Here is a 27,646-nt window from a genome sequence, read left to right as displayed (position 1 = left end):
ACCCAAGAAAACAGCTGGACGTTCATCCTGGGAAGTGGAGATTCCAGCTGTCCTATGGCAGTTGTTCTTGGATGCCTACATTATAGGGCATCTGCTTTGTTTTTTGGTTTACAAAGCCATGTGAAAGCATAATCCCCAGGCATCTGTCCCATAGCATATGGTCTGTCTTGGTAGGGGAAACTGAGATCAGCGAAGAGGATGAAGCATAAGCATGCATGAGAAGAAAATGTGCAGGAGATGAGGGCACTTTAGTGTTTGGTCATGGATTGTGTCATGCCTGCAATGGTGAGAATGTGCACCCCAGTGACCTGTTAACCCCGTGACTAACATGGCCAGGCCCATATAAAAGAGCCTCAGTCACTATAAATGTGAGTGACAGCCAAGCACCTCCCTTCTGATCGATGCTGGGACCAGGAAGCATGGTGATTTTTTCCTAGTGATTTTGTAGTGGCTTTTCCCATTAGGATTTGTATAACCTTCCCTCAGGGACTGTTTTCCTTGCCACTGGATGCCGCCGAGGAGCACTGGGCTCCTCTCAGGGTGTTAGGACAGAGAACAGGAGATGCCAGTAGTGGGTCAAGACACTACCTCTAAGCAGCTGTTTCTGCCGTTACTTCCTGAATGTGTGATATTGTATAGGTGGAGGTGGTCTGTGTTTCTTTCCTTAAAGAGCTGAGGTCAGACAAGCAGGAGTACTAAAAGCAAGTTGGTAAATAGAGGGATCGTGGAGAAGGCATGCCTGAAGAACCCCAACTATGTAAATACTCAGGCTTAAAATTAAGTAAGCAATTGAGAACTATTATGTGTTCAAGAAACCATTACTCTGAACTCTGGCAATCTCTGCTGGCATTTTACTTATTTGGATATTTACAACAAGAAAGGGGTTCTCTTAAGGGACTCGATCATTTGCATATCTTTTCTATGCTTAAACAACATCTGAGTTCTTTTAAAAATATGTATTTTTATAATTTTTACTTACATGTGTGTACATGCGTGTGTGCATGTGTGTGTCCATGTGAATAAATGCGAATGTATGTGACTGTCCACAGCAGCCAGAAAAGGGAGACAAATCCCTTGGAATGGTACTTACTAGAGGTCAGGAGTCATCAACATGGGTGCTGGGAACCAAGCTAGGTTCTCTGGAAGAAGGAGCAAGTGGTCTTAAGCGCTGATCTATCTCACCAGCCCCTAGAAATTCTTTCACTCTCTTGTTCCTATTTATAGTGAGTGAGAATCCTTACTGCGTGCATATAGTTATCACTTGATCTACTAATATCAATGCAGCATATTAAAGGCTGCCACTTTAGAATACTAGAGGCTCCCAAACTAATTTTGTCATTGTCTTGATTGCATACAGCTGTTTCTCAAGAATGATTAACAGTCTTAGGATTTTTAATGTCTTGAATGAATAGCATAGAGCTCAGGCATCATTCTGTTCTTTTTAGTTTGTCTGTGTTTTTTACTTGTCCTGATGGCTGGCTCTGTGTGTCCCTCGTAAGTGACTAGTTCTCTGTGATGTAGCTTCCTTATCGGGGATAATAATTGTTCTAATTTCAAAGGCTACTTTTTCTTTGTTTGTTTGTTATGTAGTTTTAAACTTTCTTTTTTGTGTGTCTTTCGCATCGTGCATCACAATCCCCCCATCTCCTGTCCCCTTGCATCTGCCCTGTGCCCCGCAACGCCTCCCACCCCCAATAAAATTTAAGATATAAAAGGAAAAAAGAAAAAAAAGGAAAATCTCATCCAGAAGCTGCAGTGTGACACAATGAGTCACAAAGCAAATCCCTTTATCTATACATCTTTACATGCAGGTGTTCATCTTGAAGAGTCATTGGTTTGGTTCAAGACCGCTGGTCTCTACTGCACTGTCAACACTGGGCCCTCACTGGGACTCTTCCTGGACATCCTGTTGTTGCCATGTTTTGGGGAGATCCTATAGTGCTGCGTCCACAGGATTGTACCTCCCCCCGAAACCTGTGTTCTAGCAGATCACAGATGGGGTGGCTGCTGGGCTGGGCCGACACATAACCCTGGCTCTGGGCCTAGGTAGATGCGGGTGAGCCTGCCAGCTCTCCCCTGTATTCACCATGAGGGTGAGCTCTCCACAATATCCTGGCTAGTTCACCCCTTGCAGCCATGTATAATGGCTGGGGCCAATTCTGCCCCCTTCACACCCTCAGGGTGAGCTCTCCCACACCTACACCTTCAGGGCCAGCTCTACTGTGTAGCCCAGTCTAGGTGGAGGGGCCTCTCTTCTGAGTACAGCAACTGAGGAAAGACAGGGATAGCTCCCCTGCTCTTATGACCTTAGGGCCAGCTCTGCCATCTGAGGGTGGGGGTCTCTCCTCCATTCATGCCCCCTCCTGACAGGTGAATAATGGGACAGCTTTCCCACTCGCCTTCTCAGGCTTTGGTGAGGGGAGAATCTCTCTGCCGCCCACGCTGCCATTGACAGATGAGTAATGGGGACAGCTCGCCCCTTTGCCTCAAGTGTTGATGGGTGGGGGAGGGGAATAAATAGGTGGGGAGTACTCTCCCTACCCATGTCAAAGGCTACTTTTTGAGTTCGTATTTTCTACTACTGCTAGGTGACGGGAGGCACCATTGTTTGCAGATTGATCTAAAATAATAAAGCAGCAGCATTTTGTCTGTTTTCATCACTCCTTCTGCTTCCACTTGTAAATTTATTGACAGGTACTAGTAGGCAGGATGTCAGGGCCTTGGTCAAGCAGGAAATGGGAATGGTCGGTGGAGGACTAACTACATTGCCTGACCCAGAGCGACAGGAAGAAAAGACATCAAGGCCGTTTTTGCCCAAGGATGGTTGTGTTTGCTGGATCCAGAATTCCCTCACTGGTCCTGAGCCAGTAACTGGGGCCATGAAGACACATGTCTTCTCATGGCAGTCACAAGCCAGGGTGAACCTGAGCTTGCTCGGATGTTCTGAATGGAAGAAGTTGAGGAGGTACCAGAGACGAGCAAGTGGTTCCTCTCAAGGTGCAGAGGGGGTAAACATCAGAAACTGTAGCTATAGTAAGAGGGGTGGGGTGATGGGGAATTTTAAACTGAGGTTTTCTTCAAATCCTTATGGCAGTTTCAATGTCTTTATAATTTGGAGTGATATACCATATATATATATATAACCAAAAATTTTCAAGGCTATCTTAATTATCAGAGATGACTCAAGTTTGCTTCCCTTTACCTCCTTTGAGCCACAGTTGGAGACGATCAGTGATGGTCAAAGCCATTTGACATATATATATATATATATATATATATATATATATATATATTTATCAATCCAGCCTTCTTCTCCCACTTCTGATAAGTAGAAGTATAGCTGCTATGGTTGCCTTTTAACCAGCCGATGCCAAAGGATTAGACTAGTTTCATTTGACCTCTTAATTTACATTTTTAGTTTTGGTTTGTGTCATCTTAACAGGAATTTTTTTAATTGTCACATGTATTTCTATGAAAGCTCATTTTATCCAGGAATAAACTGTTGAAAAACATAGCAGAGACCCTGAAGGTTAAGCTTGTTGTCAGTAGGACAAAGCCCTCCTTTGTTTTATCGCAGACTGTTTGCGTAAATTGTGATTATTATAACAAAGAACAATAAGAAGTTACCATCTGTTACAAACAATCTCTTAACCTTCTTAAGAAAGTGACTGTTTCGTTGTTCTGAACACAGTCACTTTGTCACAGATTGTGAGCTAATGTGAATTTTCACATTCCACGTCCCTAACTGCATTAAAGATAGATCTAGACGCTCGGTAATCTGAGTCTGAACACCCTGTGGCACATTTAAATTATGCATATCATTGAGTTGATGTAAATGATGTTGTACGTGCTTCCAGAGTAAATAATCTCCATTATTTATCTTCAGATTCAGCCATCAGATAATTCTAAATGCATTTGCCAGGCTCTCTCGGCATCTCTGAGGAGGTGGCTGTTTGGGTGCCAAGCTGCAATCCAGTGAAATGGCTCACAGCTTCATGGCAGGCTGCACCAAAGGCCAACCAATGGCTTTGACCATCACTGATCGTCTCCAACTGTGGCTCAAAGGAGGTAAAGGGAAGCAAACTTGAGTCATCTCTGATAATTAAGATAGCCTTGAAAATTTTTGGTTTGATATCTATTTCCACTAGGTAACTGCTTCAAAATATAATATCCGGCATGTACTTTTAATAGAATATTTTTTTTATTTTGACAACTTCATACATGTAAACAATGCATGTTGGTCATATCTACCTCAAAACATCTGTATTTAACTTCAATTATTCCTTTCAGTGTTATAGTGCATAACCAATGTGGTGCTTATACTGAGCACAATTGCATATCTGAAGTCCTTAAAACATACACTGTCTCTGTTAATTTCTAGGAAAATACCCTTAACATGAAATGTTAGACTATCATCTAGCCCACTTAAAGCACCAAGTTGACAGCACCCTTTGCATGGAATTGTTAGAGATAGCCTCATAGAGACTTTCTGCATTTGAAGCAGTCTCCACTCAGATTTTTGTCATAGGCTGCGTTTTCCTGGATTAGCAATTTGAGGCTTTTCTTCGAACTTTCCTGACATGTTCACACGTCTTCTACCTTAGACATCAGGGCGTCTTGGGGAGGGGCGGTCCTGAGCCTGCATAAAATGACATCACCCCTGTCACTTCAACTTGAAGCTGCAGCCTTGAATGGTGCCTCTGAGGCTATTTTGGAAATCCTATAGGTTCCTTACAAAAATAGGATCCTTCTTAGCCTTACCTTGAGTGATGCCTGATTTTGATATAGTCACCAATTTCCTCAGAATGATGACTTTCCTTTCCTTACTTATTTAGTTTTTTGAGTTGGGGTCTTCTTATATGGCACAGACCAGTCCATTTATTATAAAAGAAAAACATCATTTTCTTTAGCTAGATGGCGAGATGAATTCCGTGTTTATTAGAAAAGAGAGGCCACCCAATACAGTCTCTGGAGAGCAAAGATTATGCTAATATTCATATATATATATATATATATATATATATAAAGATTAAGCATATTCTCATCTCTTTCTAGATTCTTTATTAAATTTTTTATTTTGATAGAGGTAGAGCTTCAAGCTCTCCCAAGGCATCATGCATTTTGAACTGTACTTTCTGTGTAAGTTATGAGTTATGGAATTAATTACATGTTATTTGTTAATAAAACCCAACACCTTAGAATGTATATCAGAAGTCAGCTGTGAATAATTTTTGCAAAATAATTGCTGCTTGTCACTTGTAAAATTGATTAGCCAAGGAAATTAGTTTATGGGCACTTTTATATTTTTCTTATTTCTTTTGGGTCAGTGAGATGAATCAGTGGCTAAAGGTGCTTTCAAAACCTTGAGTTCAGTTCCCGGACTCACATGGGGAAGGAGAAGACAAACTCCTCGGAGCTGCCCTCTGACCTCCAAATGTACACTAGGGCGTGCCCCTCCAAATGAATGAATAAATGTAAACAAAATAATAAAGTGACACTTTATAAAAATGAAAATGAGAACCTAACAGTTGTTCAGTGATGACATTGTGATCCTGGTACTGAAGAATCTGTGCTAAGCTGTCTTTCTCTGCTGTTGTCTGCAAAGGAACCATTGCCCATCCCTTTCCACCTTCCGAAGTACCCATGCACATGCATACACACACACACATGCATACACACACACGTGCGCACACACACATGCAAACACACACACACGTGCGCGCACACACACACACATGCATACACACACACGTGCGCACACACACACATGCAAACACACACACGTGCGCACACACACACATGCAAACACACACACGCACTTGCAAACACATACACACATGAATGCATACACACACAGAAAAACGCATTTAGGACATAAAATTGCTTTCATTTACTAATAACTTTTTTAGAAATAGGGACACCCAATTTTACTTACAAACAAACAAAGAAAACCACTGTTAGCTTTAAAGCCACACGCAGTGATAGTAACTTCAATACCTGACTCTAACCTCTACATAGGTCAACTGGAAAAAAAAATCTAACCAGAGAAAGTCTGGAGTTAAATCACATCATAAACCAGATGGACTTAATACATATCAACAGAGTGTTCCACCAAAACTAAGGGTATTGGATTTTATCAAGGATATCCCCAAAGCTTTCAGCCTGTGCAGGTAGAGTAGAATCACCAAACTGAGTTGGGAAGAGCCGTTAGTGTAGGTATGGGGGAGCGGTTAAGAACAGGAGGCCCGTGTAGACACAGAACTCAAGCATGTTTTAAATATTAAGGGCAGCAGCCTATTGGGTAAATAATATGATACAGTAGAGTACAGAGGCAAAAGCATTTTGCAAATCTGTGTGTTATTTTTGAGTTGGCATACTTGCTGAAATAATGGAACTGGTTTTCAAGAAGTACTGAGGATAAAACCATATTCAGGTGAAAAGCAAAATGTCATTTTCATTTGCATAGGAAAAATGAAACAGAACAAAAATCGCACGATTTCCTGACCTGACTTAAAATTTTCTATAAATTTTTATTAGCAAATGAAACGGGGAAATTTTTATTAGTTAAAAAGTAAAAACTAGTGAAAAAGTGAAACTCGTAGACTGTCTTGGGCGTCAGGCTGGGGTCTCAGACCCTGCATGATGATGGGGAGGGGCTCTTATTTCCTGCTGAGAGACTATGGTAGTTCCCAGAGCCCCTCCTACAGTTCAGCATCCAGCTGCCTCTGCTGTATTGATGAGGAAAGGCAGGTGGAGGAAGATGCAGAAAAGCTGCTGGCTTCACTGTCCCAGCTCAAATCAGGCTTGTCGTAAGGGCTCAAATAATACGAGTTAGCGTTATTAGAGCTTCATCCTCACTAGAAATTTCAAGACACGCATCATTCTAAAACCATTCACTCACATCTCCGTCGTTGCAGACGATCGCTCTGGGGACCGAATCATCACACACGTTCTTAGTTCTCAAACTTAAAGATGTATGAGGTCCCGATTGCTGCCACATCCAATTACACTCTTAATTGATGGCTCTAAATCAGCCCATCCCAGGCATGGAGAGTTTAAAAACAACTTGTCAGAAATTCTGTGGCATCTGTTTTCAGGAGCCAGGGGCAGTCCTGAATCCACAATGTAATCTCGGGTTCTGAGAGACTGATAGAAATATGAACTGGCTGCCCCAGCGAGATGATTGATTGACATAATTTTGTTTTGTCATTTCAAGGGAGTGAAAAAAATAGAGCCCGAATTGTATGAACAATTCATCAACCACAGATTTGGAGAAGAAATTCTGTACCGGGTAGATCTGTGCTCCATGCTGAAGAAAAAGCAAAGTAATGGTTATTACCACTGTGAGGCTTCCATTGTGGTTGGTAAGTGCCGTTGAAAACACCGTTCAACATCTTTAGTTTTTATTTCTTAACGTCACTTTTTAAAATAAATATTTCAGGTTGCTTTCCAGGATTCTGTATTTTTCCCATTTACTGTAGTGGCAAAGTAGAAAATGTGTAGAGAATTGTCCTCTGTCAGCTTCTATACTTCTATGCTTTAAACATGATCATAATGAGGTCTTGAAATGTTGGCTGAAAATTTGTTTCAGTTTAATTTTATTTTATGAACACAAGGAAAGCACTTTCTTTAGGGAGGGCCACATGGCCACACGCTCCCCAGTGGCACTGTTATGGTATCTGGCTACCATCATGGGTAGTGACCCGACTCTGGCAGCTTCACTAAAGGAAGGTGAAATGTGCGTGGCCTATGATGTTCAAGACTTTTGTTCTTCTGTAAAGAAAACATACTTGGAGAGAAAATAAAGGTCCACACCCAGATAGCTCTGAGCTTGTGCGTGAATGATGTCATCTTACCCAGTCAGGCCATCTCCCACCTTCTGGAAGGGGGATGCATTTCACAAGAGCCTGCTCTGTTGGACCCAAATGTACTATCCCAGCAAGACACCATTGCAAAGAACTGAACTTGAAGACAGCCCGATTTATATGCTTTTAAAGTAGCATGGAAGCAAGAAGATAAATGTGTGTAAATATTTCAAGTTCTTCAGCCAAAGTAATTTCTCTCCACATCAGTTCTGGGGAAAAAAAAAATACAAAAAACCTGTATTGGACCTACCTACATCCTGAAAGAATCCTTATGTACTGAAGCTTTTTGAAAGATTTAAAAAATGTTTAAGAGGCAATTTTATTTGGAAATCCTCATTACAGATCTTTAGGGGAGTCATCATTGACCTACTGCAGATAATTTGGACAAGCAGGTTCAGATGTAGTCTGACTTTTGTATTCTGAAACACTCCAATCCTGTTTTGGGGAGGATTTTCATGCTTCCATCAGGTTTTGTTGAGGTCCAAACGCTTGCCCACAGGGGAAATGCAGATCCTTCTGTGTAGTGTGGATTTTGTCTGGCGCTCCCAGTCTCCTGTGAAACTGCTAGACCAGGCTCGAATGGGGGAACAGCGCTTCATTCCCTTCCCTGCTCCATTAAGAAAAATTAGGGGATGTAGATTTTACTGAAGATCCTGTGAGATTTGCATTATAAAACTAGTCGTGCGCATCAGCTCAGTTGCCAGTAGGGGGCGCTGTTTCACCAGCCCTCCTTCAACCGGCTCCAGCAGGTTTCTGCTTTCCGGGTCTTTGGTCGGCAGTGCACGGACTTCCCCTGCTGTAGGGAATGTTCATCCAATCTGCCCCACATAGCGCAGCCCATCAACTCCTGGTGCAGAGTAACTCTTTTATTCTGTCTCAACAAATTTTGAATTCTTGTACTTTTATTTATTTATTTTTGGTTTTTCGAGGCAGGGTTTCTCTGTGTAACAGCCCTGGCTGTCCTGGAACTCTTGTAGACCAGACTGGCCTCGAACTCATGGAGATCCGCCTGCCTTTGCCTCCTGAGTGTTGGGATTAAAGGCATGCGCCACCACCGCCCCCTTAAAGTGTTCTTTACTTATTACAAACACTTTAATTTTCCCGTCACCTTTAGTGATGCCAACATGAATTTTAAAACGATACCTGTCTGTAATGTCATTTATTATAATTGAGTCTAATATAAATGAGTTTTTTTTTTTTTCCTTTTCCTTTGAGTATGTGCATGCACGGAGGCCTGACATCAGGGCTAGGTTTCTTCCTCTGTTGCTCTCCACCTTACTCTTTTGAGGCAGGGTTTCTCACTGAAGCTGGCGCTCACTGATTGGCTAGAGTGGCTGGTATGTGGGCTCCGACAATTTCCCCCTGGAGCTGCAAACACTCTCCACCATGCCTGGCTTTCCCGTGGGTGCTGCAGATAGAAACTCAGGTCTTGTGCCCTGAGCACCGCCAGCCTCTTCCCAGTTTACATCTGAGCTGGTCATCCTCACGCCATTATTATTATTCAGGTGAAGGAGATTAATGCGGAAATCTGGTGACTAGAAGTTGTGAAGCAGGGATTCGGTTTTAGGAATATTTTATTGTTTTAAAGATCTTTGAATATTCCTCCAACTTGGTACGGTATATGCTAGAAATCACAAATTGGCAGCCCTTCATGCTGTATTTGATTGGCAAAGAGTTTTTGTTTGCTTCATAATTTGAACCAATTGTTATGATTTGAATATAAAATATCCCTTAGAGGTGTGTGTGTGTGTGTGTGTGTGTTTGAACACTTCATCCCCTGCTGATGACACTGTCTGGGGAGACTATGCAGCCTTTAGGAGGTGGGGCTTAGTTAGAGGAGGTAGGTTACCAGGGGTGGAATTTGAGGCTCTCTGTTTCCTGAATTGTAAGAATGTGAACAGGCTCCCTCCCATCCCCACAGTCCCGTCCAAGCTGCTGTCTTGCTGTGGACAGACTGTAGCCCCAACTGTGAGCTAAAGCAAGCTTTCTTCCTCCTGTGCCGTCCTTCTTATCCAGACATGACAAAAGCAGCTGAAACACTTGCCAACATTGGGGGGGGGGGTTGTATTAAAAACTTTAGATTTCTACTTTCTTGTTAGCTCTTCAAATGTGGCTGCATTGTTCCGGTGTCCTTCAGAGTGCTACCGCTTCCTGCAGGGAGTAGCAAGCAGGGCTCAGTGACATTGGATGTAGCTACTTTTATCACCGTGCTCCTTCTCCTCTCCCACAAATCTGCTTAACTTCCCCACTCCCAGTGAGGCTCTGGAGCATGTCTGGATATTCATCCTGTCCACTGTACATCGCCCCCGCCGCCACTGGCACCACTGCCACCAGAGGCCGTTTCTTCTTCCTCTCCTCTGTACCTTCCCAGGGAGTAAATGGTACAGGAATTTGAACAGATGTGTTGTTGTCCCGCCCAGGCCAGTGAGGCTCGGTCTTCCAGGATGGAAGGAAATGCCAAAGATCTGTGTACGGTTGAGCATTTGAACTCCAGAGTAATGCAAACAAAGCACGTTTTATTTTTATTATTAATGCAGGCAAACATGAGGTGACTTTTCTAGTTCACTTAAGCAAATACAAGTCCTGTAAGGAATACACCTGGTGCTGTGTCTTACCATCTTTGGTCACATGAAAAGAGCCAAGGTCTTTGTCTTCTTTTACAGAGATAATATGTGGGCATGTCAGACTATTTCCTATATGTCTTTGTTTTTAAGCATCTTCACTTAGCATAGTTTATGAGATTCTTTCTAGAAGGCCTTTCTGTGGGAAGAACAGTCTGCACTCTGTCCCATCCATAGTCCATAGGAGATTTACAGCTTTCTTTCGCAGGATTCCTCGTGTGCAGGCAGTGCTCTCCAATGTTAGAAAAGATACATTTTAGTTGTCTCATAAATACAGCTTTGCATAATAATATGCCTATTTATCATTGAGCGCCTTGCAAACCTAACTTCAGTTATCAGCTAAAATTTAAATTGAAGAAAAAGTAAGAAACCCATTTTCCTCATGTAGGCAGGAATGAAATTCAGCCCACGGACCCTAGGGCTGTGTGGGCGCTTCCTGTGAGGTGGGCGTGTTGGTAATGTTCAGCAGCAAGGGTGCCTGCTGCATTCACACTTCCTCAGGGAGGGCAACTGACCCCTTTGTAAGACCAGTGAGCAGTTTAGGGCTTTCAAAGACTAGTTTGCTGTCCGTACCAGACATACTTTATGGGTAGCAGTGGTGAAACTGGAAAGGTCTAGAAGTTTTATTTCTAGACAGTATTTATTATGTATGACTTCTCTAAGCAGAGATAGAAACAATGATTTTGGGGTGACTCCACATTTTTTGCTTAATAATTTATTAAACACTAATTTGGTGAACTAGTACAGTGTGTTACTCTTCTCTTGGATGTCACGATAGAAAGAAGAATAGGACCCAGCCCTGAAGAATGATACAGTGTTACTGGCAGCCAAGATAACTTCTGAGAAATGGGGAGGAAAAAGAGTAGAGGAAGAGAGTGTGCGCCTGACAACAAGGGCTTTGTTATGGGGCACTGCGGAGGAAGTTTACTTTTGGGAGAGTGTGGGGATGAGGTAGAGGAGACTTTAAATGGGCGGGGTGACACTGAAAGGGATGGAGTATGGGGATTTTGAGAGCAGTCGGAGGAAAGCGCTGGCGGGAGCCACTGTGACTGCCAGAAACACCTTGAGTGATACCAACAGTGTCAGTATTGCTGAAGCTGTAGGCTTGGAGCTTTCTGGGCTTCCATGTCTGAGCTAGTTGCACGGGTAGGACTATCCATGCTGAGGCGGTGAATGGATTCTGAAGAGAACGGAGAAAATAGTTGAGGGAGTACATTGAGTTTAATACTCCAAGTCATGCAGATGCCTCTCATTTTGTGATGGGTTGCAGCCTGATAAACCCATGGTAAGCTGATAATATTGGAAGTAGAAAATGCATTTGTAGATATAATCTAATGAGCATCATAGCTTAGGCTAGCCTCCCTTGGCATGCAGGTTAACCTATAATTGGGTAAAATCATCCAACACAAAGGCTTGTGTTTTATGTGTGCTTGTGTTTGTGTGAAGGTCATAGGCCAACCTTGGCTATCATTTTCAAGAGTGGTTCACCTTCTTTTCAGACAGGGCTTTTTTACTGACCTGGAACTCAGTGAGTAGGTTGAGCTGGCTGGCCAGCAAACCTAGGGATCAGCCTGACTCTCCCCAGAGATGTTTTTAGTCTTAATTTTTAAAAAAGTTTTAAAATATATTTTGATCATGCTTTCCCTCTTCCCCAACTCTCCCAGCCCCTTTGCACCTTCCTATCCACCCAATTCCATGCCCTTTCTTCTTTCCCTCTTTCTTTAAAAATAAGCAAACAAACCCCCAAGAACCCCCCCCCCACACACACATGCACAATCAGAAACTAAAGTATATAAGCAAAGTAATATGAGATCCAGAAGGTCGGCTGTCTTACCCACCGAGACTCATTGGAGAGACTAATTTTTGCTTTCTAACTTTTCATCTGATTTTTATGTGGGCTCTGGTGACTGAGTCCAGGTTCTCAGGCTTACTCTGTTCAGCAGGCACTTTACCAACTGAGCTATCTGTCCAGCCTCCCATCCCACCCACTTTGAGACAGTCTCTGAAGTCATTAAATAATAGCGAAGATGACCCTGAACTTCTGATCCTCTTACCTTTTGCTCCCAAGGGTTGAGATCTATTAATAAAATTTTGAGTGTCTCATGTAATGTATTAAATGTGTGTGTCCAAAAGGCACCCAGCAGTGTGTGTAGGGTGCTGATTGTTTGTGCTTATGATCATGTGACCTCCAGACAGCTGCAGCTCTACCTAGTGTCTGGAGACAAGCCATATTGCACATTGCTAGCCCAGGAAGGGATCATAATTCAGATATAAAAGTATATTTCCTGCTGAGTGCCTATTGCTTTTGCTCCATTTTTAAGTTGAGACTTGGAGTTGAACCATCATTGTAAAGCAGGGTAGAATACAGTGTGTTGAGTCTGGTTGGTGCTTGTGGATCAACAGAGTACAAGGTCCAGACTGTAGGCTTGAACGCCTAGGAGGATTCTGAGTGAGTCAGTGAATTAATGCAGAGGTACTGCTGGTTGAGAATCTCCTCCTGGAGACCTGGTTGTTCACTGTTAGTAACAGTTCACAGTTACTGTTAGTAGCCCGGCACCTGTTTGTCGAAGGGCTGGCTGTGTTCTACCTAGGCTTTTCTAGTACTTGAACCAGGTGACGGTTCAGCTAAAGGGAAGGGCTTTTGTTTTGCATGTGGAGTTGGACCTTTCTGACTGGGGACCCTTCTCTCCGACTTGTTTGACTTGGGGGCCAGGATAGAACCCTGGAGATGGGAGCTGCCCTGTTGGGCTTGTATCCAGTTACAGAGTGCTGGGAGGGTGTGCGCTCCTTCTTGAAAGGTGTACTGCCAGGGGTGGAGAGATGGCTCAGCAGTTAAGAGCATTTGCTGTTCTTTCAGACCTGAGTTCAGTCCCCATACCCATGGGGCTTGCAACTGTGGATAACTCCAGTTCCCCATCAGGAGATTTGATGCCCTCTTATGTCTGCACTCTCCCTCTTCTCCCCTTCCCTCCCCACACTGCCCACCCTCAGCCCTGCAAATGATCTTAAAAAATATAAAAATAAATCTTCAAATAAAAAAAAAAAGCCTGTCATGCTGCCAGTGTGACTCACCGCTGGTTTGTACTTCAGGAAGGAGGAGAAGAAGAGGATCAGTGGGTTTTGTTTAGCCCTATTGGGTAAAAAAAAAAAAATAGAGGAAAACTATGGAAGCTTTCTAGAATCCTTGAGACTAGACTGTTGTTTGATAAACAACACATTTAGCATGTTCAGCTTGTCAGTGTTTGTATGACTCATATCCATATGCCTGCTGACGGTCTACTCAGTGGAGAGAAGAATTCCTTGATAGATACTACCTTAGCAGACTCTCTTCATTTTCTTTCTGCAGGAGAAAATACACTTCATTGTGTTTATCTTATGGATGAGTCACTGTTTTAATAACTTGCCAAGCTAAATGCCTTTGTGGGTTTTAAATTCTTTAGAAAAATATTTTTGGTTTACCAGCTCTTCACAGTTGGTCTCTTAGATACTCTAAAGGTGTCCTTGAAGGCAAAGTTATTTTATAAAAATGTAAGACACCGTTTCCCCTTCTCACTGGGTCAACAGTTACACTGGTTATGCTACAGCTGTGGTGGGTAAGAGTGCAGTGATTAGGAGGAACCAGGATAGCTGTAGTTAAAAACACTTTAAGATTTATTAGTTTTTGGAAATCTCTCTCTCTCTCTTTGTGTGTGTGCGCGTGCGCGCACACGTGTGTACATGTGTCTGTGTCCATGTCTGCATGTGAGATGCAAGGGGGTGGGACATGCACTGAGTGTTCTAGCACATACGCATGCATGCAGAGACCAGGGCAGGGCACCCACTGTTCTCTGCTGTTTTTTGCCGTGTTACCTCAAGGAAGGTCTCACTGAGCTAGAAGCTCACTATGTTGGCCAGGCTTGAAGCCCATCTCTGCCCACAGCACTGAGTTATATTCATACTCCCTCATGCCCAGCTTTTCATATGAGTGTTGGCCATCTGAATTCAGGTTCTCATGCTTGCAGAGGAAGAACTTTTATCCACTGAAACATCTGTCCAGCCACCCCAAGTCCAGTTGTTTTTAAAAGGCATGTTCATATAAGAATACTCTTGCTGAGTAGTTAAAAATTAATACTTCATCTCAATCTTTGTCATTTTAATACTTCATGTAACAAAAATCGCAAGTTCACATGAAGCATTTCTGATGAGTATTGAATCAGATTGGCTTGAAGAAAATTTCTTGAGCGATTGTGGATGTTACAATCTTCAGAAGCCATTTTCCTCCCAAATGTTTCTTTTGAACAATTGACAAACTGTGGTATTGACCGACGCTTTCTTGAAAATAAAGAAGCAGACATGTCACGGTATGTACAACAATTGGCCTTACTTACTATGGATGATAAAACTCAGACTTTGACGCAAAATTTGGGAAACTAGCTCTGGTGAGATGACTCAGTGAATCAGGGTGCTTGCTGCCACGCCTGATGTCCTGAGTTCCATCCCTGGATCCCACTCATCTCCTGACTTCACAGATGCCATGCTGTGGCACATTCGTCTTCCAGTATAAGAAGAATATTGGAAATCTCACCTGTATTGCCATGAGCTTGCTGGCATCCTAAAACTTAATAGATTCTCCCAATTTTTATTAAAGGAAATTGTGCACAAGATTGAGATGGTAGCGTGTGATAATGAGCTGTTTCCTTAGTTTGTTTTTATCTACCACATCATATATAACTTAGAAAACCGTGTTTCTTGATGTGTAATGTAAAGCCCACACATTCTAGGAATGCAGCTGAGGAGGTCTTACCTGTAGATTCCCTGTGAGAGGACCATCACTGTCAAGATACAGAACAGTTTTGCGTCCCAGACTTTACCCTGCCCCTTGCCAGTTACGGCCTTTCTAGCAAGTTGGGTGTGGGTTTTGATGTCATAAATGAAGTTGTGTTGAAACCTAGAAGGTGTCCAAATTCAGTGGATCAGTATTCTCAAATGACCAGCTGCTCACACAGGGAGCAAAGATCTCCTGGGGGACTGAGACAGCTGCGAGGATCCAAATGGCACGGGGAAGTCCACTGAGGCACAACTTGAAGAAATCACTTGTCAGGTTTGGGAAGAGCATGAAGGGCTCTTCATGACTGTCGGGATCCAGTAAATATTTATAAATACAGCCTGTATAAAAGCTCTTTGGAAGGAGGGACTGTCAAACATCTTCTATTGCCCAAGACTCCTTAGGGCAAAGCGTTTTAAAGGCCCTGCAGCAGTGCATGGGTCTAAAAGCCTTGAAGACTGTAGTCTTTAGACAACTGTCAGAATTGTGGTCAATGTTTCCAGCATAAATAAACTAATTTTAATGGCTACTTGCTACTCTGTATCAGAATATAAACTACTTTGGTTTTCTGTCTTTTTTTTTGTAGCTGGAATTCTTTTCTTTATCTGGTCCAGCTGGCCTGGTTTCTCTCCTGCCCGCCAGTCCCTGCAGCCGCTTAGAAATAATCATTCGGAGGCTTAATAGTAACTATAATTGTTTGGCTGATGGCTCTGGCTTCTTACTGGCTAGCTCTACATATAAATTAACCCATTTCTAATAATCTGTATATTGCCACGTACCCCATGGCTTACTGGTAATGCTGTGGTGTTGTATTCCTCAGTGGCTTCTGGTGTCTCCTCAACTCTGCCTTTTTTCCTTCCTGTATCTGTTTGGACTTCCTGCCTAGCTATATTCTGCCCTGCCATAGGCCAAAGCAGCTTCTTTATTAACCAATGGTAATAAAACATATTCACAGCATATAGAAGGGAATCCTACAGTACTTTTTTCTCTTCTCCATTTAATTTTCACCTGAAGGTACTGAGATAGAAATGTCACACCTGCAAAATACAGCATACTCTTAGAGACCAATCTCTAGGACATAAGTATTTTGTGAGATTTATAGTCTGTAATCTAAGAATGTCTGTTTTATGATTTTTTACAGAGGCTGATAGGGCAGTGGCTAAGAGCCTTCTACATCTTCTTAGACTGAATAAGATGAACCCATCGTAAGCATGTTAGAAGAGAGAAGAGTTAGGAAACTGTATTCCAATTTTTGTTTGATAACTTTAGTTAACTGGATATTTTCTTTGTTTAAAATTATCAAATAGTTTAATGACAACAATACAAGATAGCTATTTCCTTTGTAACACAAATTGATTGGCTGTATTATTTAGCATCTGCATGGTATATTGTGCAAGTGAAAAAGAAGGATCTTTTACTATTGTACTGTGATAAAAGAAGAAAACCAAGACTCTCCTGGCTTGTCTGGGACTTGCATCACCTTATTTTTAGCAAGTACAATGTTGTTGAAAAAGCCAACCTTTGGCATGTTAAACACTACCATTCCTTTTTATAGCCCAATTGTCCTCATATACTTTTTGATGAAATATGTTTCCTTTCTTTCTTTCTTCCTTTCTTTTCTTGGGAGGCGGGGTTTGAGACAGGGTTTCTCTGTAGCTTTGGAGCCTGTCCTGGAACTAGCGCTTGTAGATCAGGCTGGCCTCGAACTCACAGAGATCCACCTGCCTCTGCTTCCCGAGTGCTGGGATTAAAGGTGTGCACCACCACCACCCAGTTGGACTGTGTTTTCTAGGAAGAGAAAATTCGAGATTCCATTGTTACGTGCCCCACATCTATATGAAAAGCATCTGAAAGTTGGAACTCTTGGTTCATTTCTTTTTATTTGTACATAAGGCAAAGGTTCAAGACAAATGACTGAGAAGATACTCCTAGTGAGGCTCCTGGCATTTTAGCTGGTGTCAGATGTTAATCTGGATGCTGGCACAAAATGGCAGCTGTGGTCCAGGCCATCCTGAAAATCCATTCATCTGTTAACTGGAGTCAAACCTTATGGTTTATTGGGTATCTTGGGGAGCCTATGTTAAAAATCCAGTGCTAAGTGGGAATTCTCTTCTGATATAGTAAGCACCATGACCGGAAGGATGCAGTATTAAATTACCTTGTGAGTTATTTGTAGAGTCTTCCATTTTTAGTGGGTTTTCAAACAGTTAAATATTGAACTCCCAGTTTAAAAAAATTAAACTATGTGAATAGCATTCTGGTCGAGAGAAGTAAGTTTGTTTTGTGTGGTCACAGGTAGGCTGACCACATTGTATGGGATGGCTGTGTGTCCAAGGGTGTATGGGCAGCGCAAACTGGAGTTGGCGGACTTAAAAAAACAAAACAACAAGAACACAATTTAGGTGGCTTTGGAAAGGGGTGGGCGTAGTTGGTAAATGTAATCAAAATACAATCAATGTATAAAATTCTCAAAGAAGGAATAATAAAAAAACAATACAGGGAATTATGTAAGTACCAGGAGATAAGCTGAGGGGCTGCAAAAGAGCAATCCTTAGACTTGGCAAAACGAATGTAATCATTAACTCACATCGATTGTAGTAACCTGCATGGAGCCCACACAAAATGAGCCTTGACAACACTCAGTCAGAGAAGGCAGGGAGGGGCTCACAGGGCTCTACTCTTTGCCTCCACACTCTTGGCTTTCCATAGACTCTGGACAAGGGAAATGACCGTCTGTGGTTGTGCACCGTACGACCCTATGCTGAGCCAACCAGGCTCCAGTGGAGGCGCCAACCCCACAGGCACATTGATGGTCCTGTTTAAACTTGGGTCAGAAAGAGAAACAAATAGACATGAGTGCCAGAGAGAAATTTGTGGTGGGGGGGAGGGGAGGGGAGGAGAGGCTGTATGCAGGGCATACATATGTGAAACTGTAAAAGTATTTAAAAATATAAAAAGAATATAGAAAATTAGTATTGCCACCAGTTAGTGCGAGCTAGCCCATCGTATCACCATGGTGCCTATGAATAAAAGTTTTTACTATCCTAACTACTGTTTGTTAATATTTTCTAAATGCTTGGCATATAGTTTCCGACATCTGGTATTAAAAAGACTATGTTGTCATAGTGGATTGCTTACTGCAAACATATTCTTAGTTTTCTAATAACAGAGTGCCTTTTTAAAGACTTGCATTCTTCCTGAGCTCACTTAGATTGGTTCATGATCACCCTGTATTTCAGGAGCAATGATGCACATATGGGTTTCTGTGCAATGTTTGATGTTGCATATATGTACTAGTTACCCTTTTCATTGCTCTATCTAGCTTCTAGCAAGTGGGGGAAGGATTTAGTTCGGACCACAGTTTGAGGACATATACATCTCCGTGGCTGGAAAGGCATGGTGGCAGGCATGGCAGCTGTGGCGATCGATTGTGAGATGGTTTGCTCACATCCCGACAGCCAAGAAACAGAGGAAGTCTGGGCTATCTGGCTTTCTGTTTTTCTTCTAAGGAAAACCCAAACAACTAATTTTCTTGTGTGTGCATGCACACAGAGGCCAAAGGCTGATGTTAGGGTCTTCTGCAGTCGCTCACTTAATATTTTGAGACAGTCTTTTGCTAAATCCTGATCTTGCAGATTCAACTAGATCAACTAGCCGGCAAGCCCCGAGAATCTTCCTGTTTCTGTTGCCTCGCTGCTGCGATTACAATTGTGCGTGTGCGCCACTGCACCCTGCATCTTTACAGGGGGGCTGGGGATCAAATTCAGGTCTTTATGTTTGTGTAGCCAGCACTTTATAAGAACACCATCTCCCTAAGCCTCCTTTCTTCCCCTTTCATTCCATCAAGGCCCCTAGCCTATGGGATGGTACTCTTTCAGGGTGGGTCTTCTTTCCTCAGTTGATCCTCTCTGGAATCACCTGTCAGAGATACCCAGAAGTACATCTCCTAGGATATTGTAAACCAAGTTAAGCTGACAAAGATGGGTAACCATCATGATGCATGTGTGTGTGCACACACGGAGGAAGAGTGTTTTTAAACCATGATACAGCTGACGAATTTATATATTGTTGAAAATAATCTGACGATGGGATGAAATCACAAGAGACATGGTTGTGAAGCTAAACTAGTCCTCTTCCACCTCAGTGAGGTGTGGTAGAACCTAAGAGCAGAGTGATGGCTAGGGAGCCAGTGAACTGCAGAGGGGAGGACACAGTGAGGATTTTGAGACTCAGACCTTGTTCTACAAAACTCAGCTTTATGCACATTGCTTACAGACTCCAAACCATCTATAGGATTAGGAGAGTAGTGTGACCTCCCGAGTCTCCTGTAAGGTCATGGAGATGCTGTTAGCACTTGGCCCGACCACACTGTGCTTGCTGACTGGTGCTTACGGCTGCTGCTTTGTGACAAGTGTGTGTGGCTTTCCTAAGCCCAGAGAGGACTTGAGGAAAGGGTAGTGAGAGAAAAAGAAGCCTGGGTTCTTCTTAATCTCTCTTTGGAGGACACGCTACAGGGATGACGTCAGATGCTGAGAGGAGGGTCAGGGTACTGAAACAGTGCATTGAGGGATTTGTAAAATGTCTTTGCTGACCATCTTTTCCTATGGGAGAGAGCACCATTGGTGTTTAAGCCGAGGCCTGAATCACCCTATCAAGTTCTGTCTATGATTAGGATCTAAACTTCAACTGTTCTGTGCAAAACTGCAGCTTTTGTTACAGCTAGACTTCGGTTATTACTGCATGTCTCATTAAATGCTAGAGAAATAAAATTCTCATTCTCCAGCTCCGGGTGAAAATCCAGTTTCTGGTCTTTTTTCTTGCATTGCTATCCTTAAAGCAGGAGTGGGGCAAGGCACGGTGGTGGAGAGTAAATGGCTCTGGTTGCCATTCTAGTAGACTGTGTTCAGTACTCATTGATTCCGCCTGCATTAATGGTTCATTCATAGCTCCCTGTAGGCAGCTGAAACACTGCAAACTATTGTGTATATAAAGACTCCTTTAATTTAGAACATCTTCAGTCCGGTTTGGATTGTTATAACTTCTCATTCAGCTTATTAAGCAGATAAATTGGAGCGTGTTGTGTGCCAGGCATTATGTTGTATATTGAATATCAAAGATGGGCCAACAGGAGCTGTGCTCTCAAGTCGCCTTGCTAGTGGGAAGTCAGGCAGTCAGTTATGGTTTAAAGTGGCGGTGGCTGTAATGGAGTTCATGGGAACTAAGCAAGGGAACGTCTTCTTGGGCTTTGTCTAAGAATAAGTACTAGCCTACAGATGGAGTATACTTGATGCCTTTTCTTTCTTTTTAAAGAAAGTTTTAACACCCAACCATTTAGCCTGCCCTTGAATTAGTAACATATCTTGCAATTGCATTAAGACTCGCAAAGGACAGACTGTAGACAGTATTTGTAGATAGTCACTGCTGGGAATGCTTCATCCCTTGGGAATTCTGGGTTTCCCTTTGCTCTTCTAGGTCTATGTCTGAAAGTGTTGGACTCACCCAACTTTGGACCTGACTTTCTCACTTGCTCTGGTTGAGCTTCTTGGTTTCAAAGTTGATTTCACCCTGAGTGCCTCTGTGCCCCTTGCATTAGCACATAGAATGTGTTCTGTGTGCTGCGCTGTTGACTGCGTGCTGGAAATGCTGAGTGTTGCAGGCCTGCTGTGATTGTCAGTCGCCTTCTGCCTCCTTACTTTGCTGCTCCGTGCTGTATGTCCACTGAGCTGGGAAGTAAATTTCCCCATGTAATTTATTTCTCAACAAAGAAAAAGACTTTGGCCACAGGTGTTGGCTGAAGTTGGGCATCACTTGCAGAAAAGAACAGACTGCTGGTAACCACGAAGGAGACATTTGGAAATTGACACCAAGCGGAACTTCATTAGCTGAGATTTGGAAACCTGTTGTAGATTGATGGGAAAAGAATGAGCTGGCTGTGGTGGCCCATGCCTACAATCCAGTCACTTGGTAGGTTAAGGCAGGAGAATTGCTGGGAGTTTAAGGCTGTCCTGCATTACAGATTGAGACTTTGTATCAAAAACACAAACCAAAAACCAAATAAAGGGATTTATTTTATAGCCTTAGTTTTCTACTTCTCTCCCTTCCCATAATGCACATATGCTTTGCATAGTATGTTCTATTTTCCTTCCCTATACTTTACAGAAAAAAAATCCCTTTCCGATTACTGCTAAAATTACACAGTGGATGGCAATTACTGCTACACATTTCTATCTCTTTTTAGCTTTTGAGAAGGAGAGTGCTGCGGGGAGGGGGGTTTGCTGGGTCACACCCATGGGAGTTATGACGAGACAGTGAGTCCTAGACATCAGTGTTGGTCAGACTGTACAGAGCCATTAAAAGAAGCTCCTGGAGCATTTAGAGCCTTTCTATTCCGCTACCGACAGACCCAGAGAAGGATAGTGTTTGCATATCAGTTTCCAGTGATGTCGATTCAGAACCTTTGGTGTCAAATTGACTGCAAAGATGCAGAAGCGGCATCTTTTAGGTCTGGGCAACAGACAAACGTTTCTTGTGAGGGTTTTTGTTTTTGTTTTTTTTTTTCGCATGTACTTAGAGAAATCAAGCTCTGGATGTAGCTCAGTTGGTAGCGTTCTTGCCTAGCATGAACAAAGACTTGGGTTTCATTCCCAGCACCATATAAACCAGGCGTTATGGCACGTGCCCATGGTTAAAGCCTTAGGGAGGTGGAGGCAGGAGGATCAAAAGCTCAGCATCATGGTTAGCTCTGTAGCTATTTGGAGACAGGCTTGGCCTAGTGATCCTGTCCCTAAACAAACAAACACAAAGAAATAAAATACAATATTGAATCTAGTTACCCAATATTCTTCAGGCCCAATAACTTGTCTTTTGAGATCTTAGTGTTTGTGATTTATTTCAATAAATTATCAAGCATTTATGTGTGTGTGTACATGTTTGTATATATGTATGTGTTCGTGTATGTGCAGGCACATGGGCACATATGGTGTGTGTGTGTGTGTGTGTGTTTGTGTGTAGACTAGAGGTCAAGTCAAGGTAGGATGTCATCCTCATTTTTTGAGGCAAGGTCTGCCACAGATCTACAGCTTACCAATTTGGCCAGACTGACCAGCAGTGGACCCCAGGGGACGTGCCTTTCTCTGCCTTGCCACACCGGGACTGCTGCAGGCACATGCCGCCATGCCCGACTCTTCCATGACACGAGGGATCTGAGCTCAGGTCTCTTGCTTGCTAACTGAACCGGCGCCCAGCCCTCCAAGCCTCCTGGCTTACATTTCCGTCGAAACTGGCAATATTTTCTTCCTGCTTTCCTTGCCTGCTGCCTGCTGGGCCATGCCGTCTTCCTGAAGTGTCCCTTGTTTTTAAAGGCATGCATCTTTCTTAAGGCTCTGTTTTTGTTTTCTCAGAATTTAGATGGATAAAGCAGGCCTTCTTTCTCTTTAAGCTTTGTGGTCTAATTAATATCTTTTTTCTCACCACTATTTTGAATAAAAGACACTTCTTACTTTCTTTTTTACATGTTTCCATAAGTTATTAAACTCACATTTCCTTTAACCAATGAATTAGCAAAAAGGCCGAGAATAATAAATAAAAATAAAATAATGATAATAATAATAACAATAATTTTCCTAGCCTTATAATCATATTATTAATTAAAGTTTGGTTTTATGAAACAGAGTCCCTCTATGTAGCCCAGGCTGGCCTGGAACTTGCAGCCCTTCTCCCTCAACCTCCTGAATGCTGAGATTGCACGTGCTCACCAGTGACTCTGGCTTTAGGGTCAGAATCATACAGAAACATTTTCCTCTTTATTTTGAATAGAACTTTTCCTTGCCCTGAAATCCAATCTCTCTCTCTCTCTCTCTCTCTCTCTCTCTCTCTCTCTCTCTCTCTCTCTCACACACACACACACACACACACACACACACAGAGAGACACACTTAGTTGTTGTTGGAAAAGATGGTCAACTATTGACACAGACAATAGTTTCATCATAGTTAGGCATTATATTTTTCTATTAGCGATAGTAACTGGACCCAATACTTCAGATTACAGGTAGATGTAGATAAGGGCAGTTGCCACCTCCCATAGGTTTTGGTTTTATTCCTGCCATTTTAACAGTTATAAGAAAAATGCAAAACCGTAATCAGCTATCAAGTGTCCTAACTATCATTTGCCTGTGCAAGCCCGGCTCCCGAGAAAGCAAGCAGGAAAGGCTGAGGCTTTGAGATTATACCAGCCGTCTCGTGCTATAAGTGTCAGACACGTCTCCTCATGGAGTCAGCCTTTTCCATCTTGATTTTTTTTTTTTTTTTTTTTTTTTGGTTTTTCGAGACAGGGTTTCTCTGTGGCTTTGGAGCCTGTCCTGGAACTAGCTCTGTAGACCAGGCTGGTCTCGAACTCACAGAGATCCGCCTGCCTCTGCCTCCCGAGTGCTGGGATTAAAGGTGTGCGCCACCACCGCCTGGCTCCATCTTGATTTTTTAAGATGGCCTTCACCTTATAGTCCAGATTGGTCTTCAGCCTCCTCAGTGTGAGGTTAACCTTTGAAAAATCTTCTGGTCATAGTGTTCCTCCATATTTGGCTAACGTGAGGATGTGGTTCCTTCATAAGACACAGTGGGGTGGCTCAGGAATGGCATAGGTGGTTGTTTCTCCTGCAGGTTTGCACCTTTCTGGGATGTTCTTGCTCTTGACCGAATCATCTTCCCATGAGTGGGAGGCAACATTTCTAGACTTTGTCTCCAAAGGGATCTTTTGTTAAGCCCTCTATCTTGAAATGGGATTATATCATGGTAGCAGTGCTAATAAAGGCATTTGATGGTAAAACTTAAGGAACGAAGTTAGGATTTTAAGTGTACTATTGTGAAGGCCAGTTAAATTTTATAGTGTAATTTCACACATTTTGATCAAAAGCCAGACAAATTGAGATCATGCCCCACTCTAAATACCCCCAGACTCCCCCCCACCCCGACTTACCATTCTGAGCTTCAGTTGGAGAGTGTGTTAGCTCTTGCTTCCCGGAGCTTTTTTGAGGATTAATTGGATGAGTAAAATATTTTACAAAGGACTTTGCACGTGCCTGCCATGTGGTAATGCCAGTGGGGGTTAGATCTTTAAATTCCTACTTTCAGTTTCTCCGTTGTTTTCTGTGGTTTGATGCTTTTTTTGTGTTTATTTGGGTTGGGGTCCACCTGTGTTGCTTAGATTTGCTTTAAATTCAAGATCCTCTTGCCGCCGCCTCTGAAGTACAGGATCACAGGCCTGTGCCACCATAGCCAAGGAGCTTAGCTTATGCTGGGTGTGTGTGGAGAAGTCTGTAACATTATATAGCCCTCCTTAGAATATCCTTGTGAATACTGACACTTAGCTATGGACACATTTTTATACTTTATGCATAATTTTGTGTTTTCGGAAGCAGCAGCAGTGGGGGTACTTAAAAAGGTTGAGCTGACAACATCCATCACAGGCTATCCCCCCACTGGATACTGTGTGTCAGGGACCTTTTATTTGGAGATCTGGATCCACCTGGCACACTGGCAGGGCGGAAAGCTATCAGAGGTGTAGGCAGGATTGCTAGCTGGGGCTACAATATCTGAGGTGCATATAGATACAGACATTCTGTTTTCTTCTTCCTTATTCCCAAGTACTTTCTATTCTGCAATGATGTTTTAGAACTTTATAATGAATTGACCAGTGAAGGTATTCAGATTCTCACAGGTTAATCTTCCATAGTTGTGAACACCAGACAGATCTTAGATCCAAACTTAGAGTTTTATAATTCTAAAGGTCATGTCAGGTCAGTTGGTAAAGTACTTGCCACTCAACATGAGGACATGAGCTCTTATCCCTAGAACTCAAGATTTGCTTGCTAGTCTTAAGAGGTTCATATATACTATCATTTTATGAGTATTTTATAGTCACACACAAAAATCTTATTTTGTAGTTTAAAGTTTTAGCCTCATGTATTGGTGAATTTGAAAGGAACTAGTTGAATAGTGCAAACTGGTTCTGACAATGAAATTTGACTTAAACAATGGCTATGTTCATTATATAATCAACAGAGTACTCTCTTAAAATACACACAAACTAAGCATTCTATTTACAGTTAAAGTGCTCCAAAAAGGAAAATCCAATTAAGAATATGTAATGTTTCAAATATTAGTTTTAACTATGTAGACAGATGTGGGAATTTCACTTTGTCAAATAATGTTTGTTTTTATTACAGTATTTAGAATCTTGAGAAACTGAAGTACTTATTAATGTACCCCACGAGCCATGGAAATAGCTTACATCACTTGATACATGCTAAAGTGTCCTCAAGATGCTTGTGAAACCCTTAAGGATGAGAATTCTAATATATATGTCACGCTTCACACCTCCAGTCCCAGCTACAGCTTCTAGAGTGGCTGAAGCAGGAGGATAACAAGTGTTGCCTGGGCTACAAAGTGTGTTCAAGGCCTGCCTGTCTAATAGAGAGACTTTCTTTCTTATGAGCGTGGTGACTCGGGATGTAGCGTCATGGTGTGTAAACTACATAAGCTAGCACGCCCAAGGCTCTAAGTTCAGGCACAAGTGCCATCAAAATTCTTTAAGAGAAGGCTGTTGAAATTGTATTCTACTGCAGGTCAGCTTTTTTTTTTTAATGCAACACCTAGAATTTTTAAGATTAATGAATTTATTTTTCTAAAGTGTACACTCTCCTGGTTTGCGTGGCTATGAAGGCAGTTGTGCTGTGTTCAGATCCACTGGGAATTTTCACTGTGTTTCCCTCTCCTTGGAAGCTTGGCAGATTGATGTGTATGGCTAGCCAGGTCATGTAGGAGCGAAGGAAGAAGCTGCCCAGAGACCCTGGCACTAAGAGTCTTTCATTCCTGCCCTGACAACACACATGGCCACACCCTGAAGGAGACAACAGCTTTTAGATAGCTACAGGAAGTCTATTATTACCTTATAAATCTCAAATGATATTGTGCCTTTTGAAATTAGTAGTTTTGCCGTCCTTGAATTTGGCAGTCACCTTGTGGCTTCTTTCAGAATGATGCCCTTATTTGTTCCGGATCTGTTTCTCAGTCGTACATCAAGATTTGTGGCTATTTTCTGGGCTACAGTTTCCGATTTCATTCATATTGACCAGTGCTTTAGTAGGAGAATAAGGGAGTGTTTCGACAAACAGATAAGGAACTTTGAAGATCCGTGTTAAGTGCAAATAATAGTTGATTCCCACCTCCCCCACCCATCTCTATTGTTTATACAGTTTGTTAGGTATTTAATGGTACTTGAGACAAGTGGAATTTCCAGTGTTCTGCTGTGCTGGGTTTCTCTGTACAAGGACGACAAACAAAAGTCTCTTGGGCATTAAAGAAAGCTCTTCCTCTTTAAATAGCAGACAGAAATGATGGTTTAGTTTTTTTCTTAAACCCCGGTTTGAATTGCATGTGTAATTGCTGTATTGATCTGTATGAATAAGGACTCGGTCTTTCTCCTTTACCTTTTTAAAGACACATGCTGACAACCTGGCTTCCACATGTGTCCTTATCTCCGGGTACTGGGAAAATTAGGCGAGCATATGGCCACTTCGCTCGCCAGTGCGTCCCAGAGCAGTCGCTGGAGCTGGAGGGCCGGGAGGAGGAGCCTTTTTGCAAGGCAGAGTTCCCTTCCTTTTCTCTCCTCGGAGGTGCTGAGCGCCGGCTCTCACTCAGCACTCCCGAGCTCCAGCTGCAGGCTGCCGCCAAACAGACGCGGATTAGCCACAGCCTTCCGGTGGGGTGCCCTCCAGGAAAGCAGGGGCCATGGGCCAGCTTTGCTGCTTCCCCTTCGCCAGAGACGAGGGCAAAATCTGTAAGTACCGCTTGCGCCTGGGTGAAGCCGTGGTGCTCGCCTATAATGTGGAGGTAGCCTTAGGGTTAGCTTTGGGCTTTTCCCGTGGGAATCAGCAGAGAAATGAGCTGTGGTTCTCAAATATGCATATAATGCAGTTGTGAAAGTACAGTGATAGGCTAACACTGGAAACTCATTCCTGATTCTCCTCTGCTGATATTCTTACAGCCCTGTTTCATGGCACTATCTAGCCGGAGTTTAGTTTTGAGTTTCTTTAAATCACTGCATTCTGTTCGTACATTATATCAGAGCCCCTTCCTGGGGGCTGAAACTGGGCAGCTTTGGGAGCAGCATTCAGTCATAGCATGCCGGGGTGCTGTTGGTTCCAAAATGATGGGGACTGGACGTTTGCAGATACTTTCACGTGTCCTCTGCTTTGTTCTTGCGGGAGGGTTCAGGTGTAACCGGAAAGCCATGTCAAAGGAATGGTGCTGCTTTGCCCCTCGCTAAAATCTGGGGGAAAAAAATACGCTAAACATTGT

At 42.8% G+C, this 27,646-nt stretch overlaps 1 protein-coding gene across 5 annotated transcripts in view; it reads left to right on the top strand.

Annotated features, from left to right (window-relative positions):
• Akap7 (A-kinase anchoring protein 7) overlaps positions 1-27,646 on the top strand; it is a 126,853-nt gene that overhangs the window by 67,098 nt on the left and 32,109 nt on the right. For 3 of the 5 annotated variants that reach the window (XM_041654201.1, XM_041654203.1, XM_041654202.1), the window contains exon 7: positions 7,217-7,364. In XM_041654201.1, coding sequence (XP_041510135.1) covers positions 7,217-7,364 — 148 coding nt within the window. Of the gene's footprint in view, positions 1-7,216; positions 7,365-26,798; positions 27,126-27,646 lie in introns of those variants that run through there. The other 2 variants (XM_041654205.1, XM_041654204.1) reach the window with 1 other exon arrangement.

Source organism: Microtus oregoni, unplaced genomic scaffold, assembly GCF_018167655.1.
Source record: "Microtus oregoni isolate MIOR12 unplaced genomic scaffold, Mior012 000006F_ref0000085, whole genome shotgun sequence".
In the NCBI taxonomy this organism is placed as follows: Eukaryota; Metazoa; Chordata; class Mammalia; order Rodentia; family Cricetidae; genus Microtus; species Microtus oregoni.
This window is presented reverse-complemented; position numbering and strand designations above follow the sequence as displayed.